This window comes from Papaver somniferum, unplaced genomic scaffold (assembly GCF_003573695.1).
Source record: "Papaver somniferum cultivar HN1 unplaced genomic scaffold, ASM357369v1 unplaced-scaffold_22, whole genome shotgun sequence".
Lineage (NCBI taxonomy): Eukaryota > Viridiplantae > Streptophyta > Magnoliopsida > Ranunculales > Papaveraceae > Papaver > Papaver somniferum.
The window spans coordinates 1,011,390-1,024,878 of NW_020632152.1; the positions used below are offsets into that span (position 1 = coordinate 1,011,390).

Sequence of the window (13,489 nt, forward strand, 5' to 3'; positions counted from 1 at the left end):
TCTACTCTAGAAGGGGATTTAGAAGTCTATTTACCTTTTTATATTTGCTTTCTTGATTGGAAAATGAAAGGTCAAAAGAACAAAAAGAAGCAACCAAGGATATATACTACTTATGGTGTACATGGTACAGTGTTAACATCAACCCTTTCACATGCATGGCCAACAAGATGCGACAGTTTAAATATGCACTTCTCATATAAGTATATGGCACTGTTGGCTGTTGCATTGAGAAAGATTTGGTGTACAGAGATTATCAATTATCATGTTTGCTTGCATTTGACTCGTGATTTGGATATGAGCCAACCCCTGAGTTAACACGATTCAGATGTTAGAGTATTTATTTTTTTATTTTGAGTCAGATCTAATTCGCTGCGTAACTCACATCTAACCCCTAACTCGGACCTGTTAGAGTCAGATAACAAAATGCCCTACACTACTAACTCGTATATTTTTGAGTCAGATGAGTCAGGGGTGACTCAAAAACTAAATATATCAAGTCAGATGCAGATGAGTCAAGCGATTTCAATCAGTCCGTTAGTTGCAATTCTCCTCCTCATATTTTTTACACGTTTCTTGCCTGAATCTACGGCTTCAACTTTATGAATACCAGGGAATAACGCCTTCTTTTTTTACATTATTTTCTTCTGGACAACGTGTGAAGAAACTCTGCGACTTAGTAAAAGATTAACAATGATGCAGTTTCTTAAGTTATATAAACCTTACAAAAAAGTACTAATGTACAAATTTTGTTTAAGTTAATGAATCTCTTTTGTTTTGTGGTCAAAAATGAGAAAAAGATTGTGAAAATTTCTTACAATTTAGAAGACTTACGAAGCAAGGAAGTAGTATTCATGCAAGTATGTTAAAAAAGTTATAGGAACTAGTGGTTGCACCAACTCTTCATGAATAAGGAGAAGAGATATAATTTGAAGCAATTAAAATTTCTCTACAACTCTGACCATCTTATACATTGAAACAAACCTAATCTGCCAAACTAATAACAACCCCAAACCCCAGCTCCTATATGGTGGTTGTGTCTTCTATATATAGATAGATAGATGAGCCTTGTCCTTATATCTTGCATTACTAGCTAAACGCAACAAATACAGAAAGTTTAGCCATCTGATACTTAAAAACACAAACTGATAGGAAAAAAAAAATGGAAGTTCATCTCAAGCATACTGCAATGCCTTATTGGTTTCCTAGCTTCCTCTTCACACTGATTCTCTTCATTGCATCAGCTCCGTCGTTCATAGACGCAAATCATATCATAAGCGGACATCCTAAGACTCATCATCATGAATTCATCGTACGTATTCTTTATGTTATTTGATCTTTCTGTAGTGAGCTGAGATTAACTGTTTGTAATCTTACTATGAATATGTTCTTTGCAAATGATGAATGAGTGTTCCTATGCTAATGCAGGTTCAAGCAACAAAAGTGAAGAGGTTGTGCAAAACCCATAACATAATTACGGTGAACGGCCAGTTTCCAGGACCTACTATAAATGTGAAAAATGGAGATGCTCTGGTTGTGAAAGTCGTGAACAAGGCTCGATACAACGTTACAATCCACTGGTAATAATTTTCATATAAATGAGGAAAATATTCTGAAACAGCCATATAACTATGCGTATATTTCCGTTTACTGCTTGTGCATAAAAATTGAATTACAATTTTCCTCTTTAGGCATGGGATTCGCCAAATGCGGACAGGATGGGCTGACGGGCCAGAATTTGTGACCCAGTGTCCAATTCGACCAGGACAGAGCTACACTTACCGATTCACAATTGATGGCCAGGAAGGAACTTTGTGGTGGCATGCTCATAGTTCATGGCTCAGAGCCACAGTTTATGGTGCCCTAATTATCTATCCCAGAGAGGGTACTTCCTACACTTTCGCGAAACCCAAGCGGGAATCAACTCTTCTTCTTGGTAAGAATCGCCTGTCGTCTATACTGAATTGATCAGAGTGAAACCTGACAGTGACTTGAGATGAGTTGGATTAACTGAATTTCTCACGATCTGCAGGAGAATGGTGGAATACCAATCCAGTAGACGTTATCAACGAGGCTCGCAGAACAGGAGGTGCCCCAAACATTTCTGATGCATACACCATCAACGGTCAACCTGGTGATCTCTACAACTGCTCCACAAAAGGTATGATTTACAGCCCTCCCCCCACTGTTGGCATCCCAGAAATTAACTTCTATGAGGCATCTTTTGGTAACAACAAAGTTGATTAAAGCTTCCCTTTTCGTTATGAAGGCACTGTTATTGTACCGGTGGCTTTGGGTGAAACGATCCTCCTACGGGTAGTCAACTCGGCATTGAACCAAGACCTCTTCTTCGCAGTTGCTAACCACAAGTTAACAGTGGTTTCAGCTGATGCCTCCTATACTAAACCAGTTACCACCTCAGTGATCTTGCTTGGACCTGGTCAAACCACCGACGTACTCATCAAGGCTGATCAGCCTGTGGGAAGATATTACATTGCTGCCCGAGCTTACAACAGTGCTCAGGGTGCACCATTTGACAATACCACCACCACTGCAATTCTTGAATACAAGGGGTCAACATGCAGAACCTGCAGCGGCCAGTCCTTACAGTCCCCTGTCTTCCCAAATCTCCCCGCCTACAATGACACAGCAGCTGCCACAGCTTTCACTACTAGCCTTAGAAGCTACAGAAAGGTTCCTGTCCCAACTGAGATCGACGAGAGCCTCTTCTTCACCGTTGGGCTAGGTCTCATCCCCTGTCCTCGCAGATTCAGTAGCTCACGTTGCCAAGGTCCAAATGGAACTCGGTTCACCGCTAGTATGAACAATCATTCGTTTGTGCTACCTTCAAGCTGGTCCCTTTTGCAAGCCCAACAACAAGGAATACCTGGAGTCTTCACTACTGATTTCCCAGCAGCGCCACCTGTAAAATTCGATTACACTGGTAATGTGAGCCGTGCACTGTGGAATCCGGTTCCAGGTACTAAGTTGTACAAGTTGAAATATGGATCTAGGGTGCAAATAGTGTTACAGGGGACGAGCATTCAGACTGCCGAGAACCACCCAATTCATCTTCATGGCTATGACTTCTTCATCCTTGCTGAGGGGTTCGGGAATTTCGATGCCAGCAAAGATACTTCAAAATTCAACCTCGTTGATCCACCTCTGCGTAACACTGTTGGAGTACCTGTAGGAGGATGGGCTGTGATTCGATTTGCTGCTGACAATCCAGGTAAACTTTTGAACCCAAAACTTGCGCTTTCAGGTTCGGATGTCCAATTTATTCTTGATGTAATCTATAACTAATTTGTGTTCTGTTATTCATTGTTCTTCTGCAAAATCAGGTGTTTGGCTGATGCATTGTCACTTGGATACTCATATCAGCTGGGGTTTGGCAATGGCGTTCCTTGTCGAGAATGGAGTTGGAAAATTGCAGTCCGTAGAGCCTCCTCCAGCTGATCTGCCTATATGTTAGGACCATCATTAACAAAGCACTCACACATTCCCAAACTTACGATATATGTATACCAACATAGCACAATTCATCAGTTAGCAATTATTGTTATAAGCTCTGTTTTTGGTTTCCCACATTTGGGCACCTAGTTCTTGATTTGTTTTACTAGTCTCGTATATTTCTTTTCTTCTATTTTTGGGCTGTATTTACTTTGTAGACTCTATATGAGAAATGGATTTGCGAGTTGAATTACTTTTCTTGTATCCGTGTTTGGACTCCCTACACTATGGATTATAAAAATGGATGATACTAAAGCAAAACTACATTCAAATAATTCTTTCCTACATGGTTTAGGCCTAATACGTGATGACTCTAGCAACTCTAACCTGAGTAACTTCGCCAAATAACTAAACGCATTTCAGATGAACCACTAAACATACCTAATTGTTTGCCCCATTGACAAGCATCATCTGGTTGGTTTGATCTTTGCCATATGATATCTCCTAAGTGTGAGTTGTTCAACCTTTCTGTATCTGCAATTGTTCAAAGCATTTTGGTAGACACGAGTTCTGCACAAATAATTTAGATTGATAAGGCCAAAGCAAAGTCGAACACTGTTGATTCTTCATTAACAGAAAGTTTTAGACACTACACCATGTATACAATGCAAACACTTCCGTTTTTACATAAAACACCAAAGAGGGTTTCATTAACGAAACTTAAATAGAAAAGACAGTAATAACAGATTTGAAACTACATTTTATAGCTTGCTAACTTTCCAGAGTACCATTTGACTTGATCTGTGGACTTCAGCTAGCGAGGATGCGAAGCAGGAACTATCAGGCAACGAACTTCAAACAACGAGTGTCATTGTGTACAACCTGGCAACGACAGGAACAGAAGCGAACACCACACCTCACACATGTATAATTAGCTGTAAACCCACAAACAGTACAAAAATGGCGTCGACAGGTAGAACTAGGAGGTCCAACTGCAGCCTTCAAATAGTTAGGAACGTGCGAAGGCATTGCCTCTAGGTTCGCCTGTTTCACATAAACAACAAGATTTAAGTAACTTACAACTAACAATGAATAAATTACAAAATCTGCAATACGACTTCTTCCAGCTCGTTCGCATTACCTCATGTAAGAGCTCTGCGAATGTTCGTGGAGCTTTCTTTGCATTTTCAAGTGCCTTTGCCTGCCTAGTCTTACGCTTTGTCCCCTTTGCCTGCTTCTTATGTCCATAACCTACTGTCAGATCAGTCCACTGATTAGTCAAAAATTTTGACAAACGCATACAGGCTTTTCATCAAACAGTTAATGAGCACAATCAAAAATTAAGAAATTTTACCATCATCGTCTTCATCATCGAGTGAAGCTTCATCATCATCATTAGCTTCAACTGTTTCCATACCAGCATTATCATTTTCTAAAGCTTCAAGACGAGCTAATGCAGCTTGATTTCGATTATCAGTACTGGCAAGTGCAGCAACCATTTTAGTGGCAACTTTTCGAGTTCTACCTGATGTACGACGAGTGCTGACATTTGGGTTTTCATCTTCCATGGTTTTACTGGTAGTATTCTAAGGATTTCTGGTTCTTTAGTTTGTGGTGCGAGATTTTTCGAAACCCTAGGTTTTATGAAGAAGAAGAAATTTTATGAAGAAGTAGAAGAGTAAAGTATAAATGTTGAAGACGAAATTATTGGGCCTGGGTCTTATTCAAGTGCAACCTACCGGCACCCTAGGATATAGCGGCCTTACTTGGATTCAAAAAAAAAAAAAAACCAATTTTGGGCATGCCTAAAACTTTCAAGGCATACAAAGGACTAGTCGTAACTTGGCTGACCTTATAAGAGGTACCCTATGGGCTGGTTCAATTACCTATATGCCCTTAAATTCTCTAAATTACTACTAATCTATCCCTATCCCTAATACAAAAACCTATAATCAATAAACCAAAATCAGTTTCATATCCCTAACCCCTTCTTCTTCCTCCTCCACAACAGCCGAACCCTTCTTCTTCCTTTTTTTTTCATCGTATCATCGCGGAAATTTGATCGTCGATTCGTGAAAATTTAGTCGACGATTAAACTCATCTATATAATGGTTCGCCGTAAGCCAATATCTCGTTCTAATCGAGCGATTGAGCAACCCATTGAAGAAGAAGAAGATTTAGAGAGTGAAGAAGAAACTAAAAATCAACCACAAAATCAACTGGAAGAAGAGATTGAATAAGAACCAACTCCACAAATGAGAATAAGAAGGTTAGTTTTACAAACCCATCTCGTATTTGATGTTTTTGATTGGTTTGATTGATTTAATTCGTCAAAATCATGTTTCTGCGGCGGTTACAGGGTATGGTTCGGCGCAAAACAAATTTTAGATGTGCGCCGAGCTGTTCTTGAAACTGAACCCTGAAAGTGCATTTGAACGGCTCGGCGTATATCTGAAATCCGTTTTGAGCCGAACTTGGTGACAAAAAGACTTATATTTAGGATCGGCTTATTCGATGGTGTTAGTTTTGTGCCGAATATGTTTTGTGAATTTCAGAAATTTTGCATGTGCATAGGATCGGCTTGTATGGTAGTATTAGTTTTGTGCCGAATAATTGTTGTTTGAATTTCAGAATTTTTGCATGTATATAGGATCGGCTCATATGGTAGTACTAGTTTTGCGCCGAATAAATGTTTGAATTCATAAGTCTAGATTCGGCTTATCCGATAGTATTAGGGTTGCGCCGAATATCATTGTTAAAATTTCATAAATTTTACTAGTGTGTAGGATCGGCTTATTTATATGATATCATGTTGCGCCGAATACATGTTTGAGTTCATAATCATAGATTCGGCTTATTCGACGGTATCGGTTGTGAGCCGAATATATAGGATCGGCTAATAATTTTGCATGTGCGTAGGATCGGCTTGTATGGTTGTATTAGTTTTGCGCCGAATAAAGGTTTCGATTCATAAGTCTAGATTCGGCTTATTCGATAGTATTAGTGTTGCGCCGAATATTATTGTTAAAATTTCATAAATTTTACAAGTGTGTAGGATCGGCTTATTTATATTATATCATGTTGCGCCGAATACATGTTTGAGTTCATAATCATAGATTCGGCTTATTCGATGGTATTGGTTGTGAGCCGAATATATGGGATCGGCTTATAATTGTTTTGTGCTATGAGCCGATCCACTCTCTGTGTAAGCTAATAAAAATTTCAAGACATGATTCGGCTCATATGTGTTATTTCGGGTAAGCCGAGCCTTCTTATTTTCTTACAAGTTTTTGGTTTTCCAAATCTCTTTGTTGTTCGAATTAGTCTTATAACTTTCATACTTGTGTCAGGACCAATGCAGCTACAAAGAGGAAGAAGATGGAGGTAACACCTTCTACTTCTAAAACTCCCGATCCTATACGAGGAGGTAAGAAAAAATTGGGAGCGGGAGGTAGAGGAGGAACTTTAGAAGAAGTAAGAATTGAAAGACAAGTAAGAATTGAAAGACAAGAAGAAGGAATAGATGAAGATGAAGAAGTTTATGATAATCAAGAAGTTCATCAAGAAACACAACCCCAAGGAAAACCCAAGAAAGACAAGAAAGGTAAGAAGGTGGCAGAACCCGAGAAAGAGAAGAACGATGATGATCGACGGATCACTGGTTTACACATTCCTGATGAAGATGACGTAATTACACCTCGATCAGATGGTTTGCCTCATGGTCTTCCGGAAGATGGAGGAAATGTGTTGATTGGTTATGCCGATTCTTGGGCGAAGAGAATTTATGAGACTCCTGATCACAACCGTGCAGTCCGAGTATTGAGACACCAGAGGGCAGCGGAATGGAGTCTTGATGAAGAGGTTCCTGAGGTGATTGCTTACGTACAAGCCAGTGCTTTATGGCCTGCTATCAATTATGGACATAAGGAATATGATAGTGTGCCGGCTCTGCATTTACCGAGCGCTTTTGTCCAGAAACTTACACATTTAAATTACCTTTTGGAGAGATGTCAATCACTCCTGATGAGTTCGGCTTATGGACACCGTCAATTTCATGTTTTAATGAATAGATTAACAGTTATGTGCCGAATTTACAGAGTTCGACTTATCCTCTAATGTTAGTTACACGCCGAATCATTTGTCCTTCAGGTTCGGCGCATTCGATAATCACACTATGTGCCGAACTATGAACATTTACAGGTTTCGTCTTATACGATATCCTCAATATGTGCTGAACCGCGAACAATATTTTAACCCAAAAATTAACAAATTCATGTTCGGCTCAGATGATAATCATATTATGTACCGAACCTTGAACATAAGAGGTTTCGGCTGATACGATATTCTCCATATGTGCCGAACCAGTAACAATATTTCAACCCAGAAATTAAAAAATTATGTTCGGCACATACGAATTTGGATATGTAAGCCGAATCAGTAATGATTCTATTCCGTGCTATCAGGATGTTGTTCGGCTTACTATGAAACTTTCATATAAGCCGAACTAGTGTCTAGCAAAAGGGTGGGAATTGGAAATTATAGGTTCGGCGCATGCAGTAAACAGATTCAGTAAGCCGAACCGTTCATCAATTGGTAGATTCGTCTCATAGATGTGAGCCGAACCTCAACCTGTTTCGCCGAACCATGATTCATAATCTAAGAAATCAGCCATTTGGGAATCATTGGTGTAGTTGATGTGTATTTTCCTAGGTTTTTTAGATGATATATGACCCTCCTCATCCTCCATTGAATCAAGAATTATAATTTTCTCACTTTCTCCTTCTCTTTCTCTCCTTCTTAACCAAACCAAAACTTTGATTTTTTTTTCCTCATATTTTTCATCTAAACAACTCTTATAATTCTGAAAATTATCTTAATCTCTAAACAAAATATTTAATCACTAATCAAGATTATTAACACTAATACGTAAAGGGCAGATTTGTCATTAAAAAATTTGGGTTAAGGGGTTATCTGATTTTGCTATTCAACAACCTTTTTTGTCTTCATTCAGTATGCCTTGAAAGATTTTGGTATGCCCAGAATTATGGTTCAAAAAAAATCCTTACTTGGCAAATTTTGAGTCATATAGAAGATTTAGAGTCGTAGTGGTAGATTGTGAGTTATGATGTGCATACATTGTTGTACATACAATTATTTTATTTTATTTTGAGGGGAAAGAGAAAATTTTCCACACCGGAACAGTGTAAGTTACGACATTCGATTTAGGTTGAAGACCACACCGGAACTTAGTTACGACATTCTATTTAGGATGAAGACCACACCGGAATCCTGTTACGGCGTTAAAATAAGGTTGAATACCATGCCGGTATTCAGTCACGACATTAATTTGAATTTATTGAATTACGCCGCAGTGAGATTCTAATAAACAGAGAACCCTAGGATTTTCTTATGGGTACCAGCATAGGTTTCAAGTTAGATTCCATGCCGGTACCCTGTTACGACATGTGTTTCAATTTTACGTATATGTCGGCAATGGTGTTTTGATATCCAGGAACTTTCTAGAAATTACCGGCATCTACGACAATTATTTGGCAATGCCGGTAATGGTTCCCGACATGTAATGGTTTGAATTTACTATGCAGTGTTTTGGTCACGGCATGATCGATACTTTGTTAAGGTATGCCGGTAGTTATGATTCTATGCCGTTATGTGGTGTATCTATGCTAGTATTAGAAATGAAAGTTAGTTATATTATATTTATTTCGTGCTTCTTTTGAAATAGAGCTAAAGCAAAGGAAGCTAACAAACAAAAAACTAAAGATGCTGGCATTAAGAAAAGAAGGAAGGACGGTCTTGGTACTCCTCAATCTCTGCCTCCTAGAGGGAAAGAACAAGGTCGCAACAAGCGTTTGGGGGCATCTACAAGAGGTGAAGTCTGGGAGAGTGGCCGTGATCGTAGTCGACTAGCAATCCGTGAACCTACCAGAGCAGTTGAGGAGAAACATGAGCAAGATAAAGAGAAAAGTGAGGAGGAAGATAATGAGATTGATCCAAGTCAATTAGCAACCCAAAGCCAAATAGTAGTGGAACAAGGTGGGACAAGTCAACAATCGACACAAGGCAAGGGAAAAGGCAAAGTAAAAGTTAAAGGTTCGCACCTTCCTCATATTGATGACATGATACCTGACCTTGATCTGGTAGAATTTGGGGTGCATCTTCTTTTGATCCGGGGCATCTATTTGGCTACAAGGACTCGTGGGCTCGTACTACATATCAGACCTATGTAAGAATTTTTATCTCGTGCATATGTATTGTTTTGTATTTATGAAAAATCTATTAATCGTATTATCTCCTAATTGTAGGATCATAAGAAGGATGTGCGTGTTTGCTGAAACCAACCGCGTCTCATTGGGATTTGTCTAAGGAATGTGAAGAGGTCCAAACATCAGTAAATGATTATGGTCTATATCCTTTGGTTGAAAAATTATGTGAAGCCAGATATTGTGACAGTCAATTGCTTCGTCGAAAGGTATCATGGTGAAACAGATACCATACAGTTCCCGTTTGGCGAGATGACCTTGATCCCTGATGATGCTCAGAACATTCTAGGGTTGAGTGTTACCGGCGAATCAATTGCAGAAGGAGATCATTGTCCGGAGCTAGAATGGACGAAGTTGCACGCTCTTACTAACAAGATGTTTGGTTGGGACTATAAAACTTCTGTGGAAAGCTTCTATGTATCTAAGGCTAGTAGGACAAAGACAATCAAGCTGAAGTATCTTAAGGAGAAGTTTGAAAATACGCAGGAAAGAAATTTGAAGGATGGATGGGACCCTGCACAGATTCGTTATACAGCCGTTGCGTACCTGTTATTCATTTTGGGCACTAGGGTATTCCCTGACACTAGTGGAAACAAGGTTAGTGCAAACTACATTCAATACTTGGATCCGTTGGAAGAGGTCTTTAGCTATTCTTGGGGCACCGTGGTAATGGCACATTTGTTGACGGAGATGAGAAGGGCCTCTAAGGCGGTTACAAACCAATTTGTCGGGAATTTCACTCTAGTCCAGGTAATTTTGTTTTTAAACTTATGTTCTTATTTATATTGTTCACATGTACCCTTATCATGAACTTAGAAACAAAATTTACTGATTTTTATATGTATCATTTCACATTTGTATAGGTGTGGGCTTATGAACATTTCCCAACATTGTTCAAGGACAACCCCTTCTTGAAGATTATACCCATTGATGACCCCGAGGAGCCTAGAGCTAAGAAATACCAGTTCAACAACCATCCGAAGCCCGGTAACAATCGTCTACTGACAGATATGAGATTGGCTTTCGACGCGATGACTACCAAAGATGTTGTGTTCGACCCTTACAGGGAGGATAGAGAAACCGCCAACTTTTGAGGTTTAATAACGTTGCATTTTACAATGGGCATTTGTTCCACCCAAAGGGATACGTTATGGATGATCCTCAACGTGTGATTCGACAACTTGGATATAAGAAATTACCCTGCTTCAGGACAGCCTCTACTGAAATGTATCGACTTGACCTTTCTGTGTCCATGACAAGTTCCACAAGGTTGAGGGTAGAGTATGATCCAATTCCAGAACCAACACATTGGAGGGATAGGGTACCACGTCGTTTGGTAGATGCTAGTAATTGGGAGCTTGTGAACAACGGTGATGAAGACGATCACACCTACATTGATAATTACTTGGAATGGTCACATCCTTTTTTCGTGCGCCTGGACGACGTCGAATTTCACCCCCAGAAAACCCTCCCGTTCAAACTCCTACAGAGGCACTACCTACGATGGCCCAACTTAATAAGACCGTGGGATTGCTAGTAAGTATTGTTAATTGCTTAGTAGTTTAATGTACACATAATTTTATATTAGCATATATATACTAATTATGTGTTGTATGTATGAAACTAGCGGCGTCGGCTTTGCAAGTTGAAGAAGATGTTAGGTTGCAAGTACCAGGAAGGAGAGGTGCTATCCCTTGAAGAAATGAAGGAAGTCATGGAAAAGCTTGATAAAATTGAAGACCCAAGTGCAAGAGCTTTGTTTGGGGAAACGAGGAGGGCTCCCGTTGTCAAGAAGCAAAAGACCAAGTGATGAACTCCATAGTTGTGTTTCGTTATTTGGATGGTGGTTGTTATTTTTTGAACAATTTCTAACTTGTTTTTGGTTGAACACTTTAGTTATTTGGTTTACTTTTGGTTTATGATACCTTGATGAAGAACATTTAAGCACGATTCAATTGTTTGGTTTATGTTGAACATGTTTAGATTTCTAGTAAAATGTTGTCTTTCTAATTTATTTTTACACGAGAAGCGCCAGCATTCATATGTTTAAGTTCCACAACACCGGTATTGGTTCCGACAATAAAAGAAATTTAAATTCTATGCCGCCATTTGTACCGACACGGAACAATTTCTGCAAAACCATGCCGGGCACAATAGATGAAAATGACCAAGTTTCTGTGTAGATTATGGATAGTGCCGGCATTGAAAAGTTTAAGTTCTACAGCACCGGTATTGGTTCCGGCAATAAAACTTGATGTAATTCTATGCCGTCATTTGTACCGACACGGAATATTTTCTCTAAAACTATGCCGGGCACAATGGAAGAAAATGACCAAGTTTCTGTGTACATTATGGGTATTTCCGGCATTAACAAATTTATTGAATCTGCCAGAATTCTGATTTTCTTACTCTTGTGTAGTTTTGCAGAATTCCGGCATTGGATTTGATAAATATACTATGCCGGTACTGTATATAAATAGGTTACGAATGATCCATTTATTTCATTCCTAGATATTAGATTTCAAACTTTAAATTAAGACATACTAAATCATGGTAATGGAGCACTTTTGGTTTAAGACGATCTCCTATTTAATAACCCATCCGTTTTCAACAATTACAGAACCTTTAAGCCTTTCGCGAATATCTTCGAAGACATCGTCTGAAATCTATTAATCGTATTATCTCATAATTGTAGGATCATAAGAAGGATGTGCATGTTTGATGAAACCAACCGTGTCTCATTGGGATTTGTCTAAGGAATGTGAAGAGGTCCAAACATCAGTAAATGATTATGGTTTATATCCTTTGGTTGAAAATTATGTGAAGCCAGATATTGTGACAGTCAATTGCTTCGTCGAAAGGTATCATGGTGAAACAGATACCATACACTTCCCGTTTGGCGAGATGACCTTGATCCCTGATGATGCTCAGAACATTCTAGGGTTGAGTGTTACCGGCGAATCAATTGCAGAAGGAGATCATTGTCCGGAGCTAGAATGGACGAAGTTGCACGCTCTTACTAACAAGCTGTTTGGTTAGGAATATAAAACTTCTGTGGAAAGCTTCTATGTATCTAAGGCTAGTATGACAAAGACAATCAAGCTGAAGTATCTTAGGGAGAAGTTTGAAAATACGCAGGAAAGAAATTTGAAGGATGGATGGGACCCCGCACAGATTCGTTATACAGCCGTTGCGTACCTGTTATTCATTTTGGGCACTAGGGTATTCCCTGACACTAGTGGAAACAAGGTTAGTGCAAACTACATTCAATACTTGGATCCGTTGGAAAGAGGTCTTTAGCTATTCTTGGGGCACCGTGGTAATGGCACATTTGATGACGGAGATGAGAAGGGCCTCTAAGGCGGTTACAAACCAATTTGTCGGGAATTTCACTCTACTCCAGGTAATTTTGTTTTTAAACTTATGTTCTTATTTATATTGTTCACATGTACCCTTATCATGAACTTAGAAACAAAATTTACTGATTTTTATATGTATCATTTCACATTTGTATAGGTGTGGGCTTATGAACATTTCCCAACATTGTTCAAGGACAACCCCTTCTTGAAGATTATACCCATTGATGACCCCGAGGAGCCTAGAGCCAAGAAATACCAGTTCAACAACCATCCGAAGCCCGGTAACAATCGTCAACTGACAGATATGAGATTGGCTTTCGACGCGATGACTACCAAAGATGTTGTGTTCGACCCTTACAGGGAGGCTAGAGAAACCGCCAACTTTTGAGGTTTAATAAC

General features: G+C 39.3%; 2 protein-coding genes across 5 annotated transcripts; one reads left to right on the forward strand and one right to left on the reverse strand.

The window, feature by feature from the left end:
* The first annotated feature begins 988 nt into the window (after window positions 1-988).
* Window positions 989-3,714, forward strand: LOC113340637 (laccase-12-like). The gene is made up of 6 exons (XM_026585761.1): window positions 989-1,309; window positions 1,426-1,577; window positions 1,689-1,933; window positions 2,030-2,158; window positions 2,267-3,229; window positions 3,342-3,714. The coding sequence occupies exons 1-6, from the start codon at window positions 1,160-1,162 to the stop codon at window positions 3,470-3,472; spliced, it is 1,770 nt and encodes a 589-aa protein (XP_026441546.1). The 5' UTR covers window positions 989-1,159; the 3' UTR covers window positions 3,473-3,714.
* On the reverse strand, window positions 3,363-5,098 carry LOC113340638 (SWR1 complex subunit 6-like). Of its 4 annotated transcripts, none has more exons than XR_003355572.1 (5): window positions 4,805-5,098; window positions 4,592-4,704; window positions 4,239-4,494; window positions 3,892-4,020; window positions 3,363-3,461 (listed from the first exon to the last, which is right to left on the reverse strand). XR_003355572.1 is itself a non-coding variant. In XM_026585763.1 (3 exons), the coding sequence occupies exons 1-3, from the start codon at window positions 5,016-5,018 to the stop codon at window positions 4,291-4,293; spliced, it is 528 nt and encodes a 175-aa protein (XP_026441548.1). In that variant the 5' UTR covers window positions 5,019-5,098; the 3' UTR covers window positions 4,056-4,290. The 4 variants fall into 4 exon arrangements, 2 of the variants coding, with proteins under 2 accessions (XP_026441548.1, XP_026441547.1); XR_003355571.1 differs by having other exon boundaries at window positions 4,209-4,494; XM_026585763.1 differs by lacking the exons at window positions 3,363-3,461; window positions 3,892-4,020 and having other exon boundaries at window positions 4,056-4,494; window positions 4,592-4,701.
* Between the last annotated feature and the right edge of the window lie 8,391 nt (window positions 5,099-13,489).

Excerpts from the sequence above, each read along its gene's own strand:
- LOC113340638 (XM_026585762.1), bottom strand. The coding sequence starts at position 5,018 with ATGGAAGATGAAAACCCAAATGTCAGCACTCGTCGTACATCAGGTAGA. Across the intron at positions 4,705-4,804 it reads CGATGATGAAGACGATGATG|TAGGTTATGGACATAAGAAG; the intron begins GTAAAATTTCTT and ends CTGATCTGACAG. Across the intron at positions 4,495-4,591 it reads TCGCAGAGCTCTTACATGAG|GCGAACCTAGAGGCAATGCC; the intron begins GTAATGCGAACG and ends TATGTGAAACAG.
- LOC113340637 (XM_026585761.1), top strand. The coding sequence starts at position 1,160 with ATGGAAGTTCATCTCAAGCATACTGCAATGCCTTATTGGTTTCCTAGC. Across the intron at positions 1,934-2,029 it reads GGAATCAACTCTTCTTCTTG|GAGAATGGTGGAATACCAAT; the intron begins GTAAGAATCGCC and ends CACGATCTGCAG. Across the intron at positions 2,159-2,266 it reads CTACAACTGCTCCACAAAAG|GCACTGTTATTGTACCGGTG; the intron begins GTATGATTTACA and ends TTCGTTATGAAG.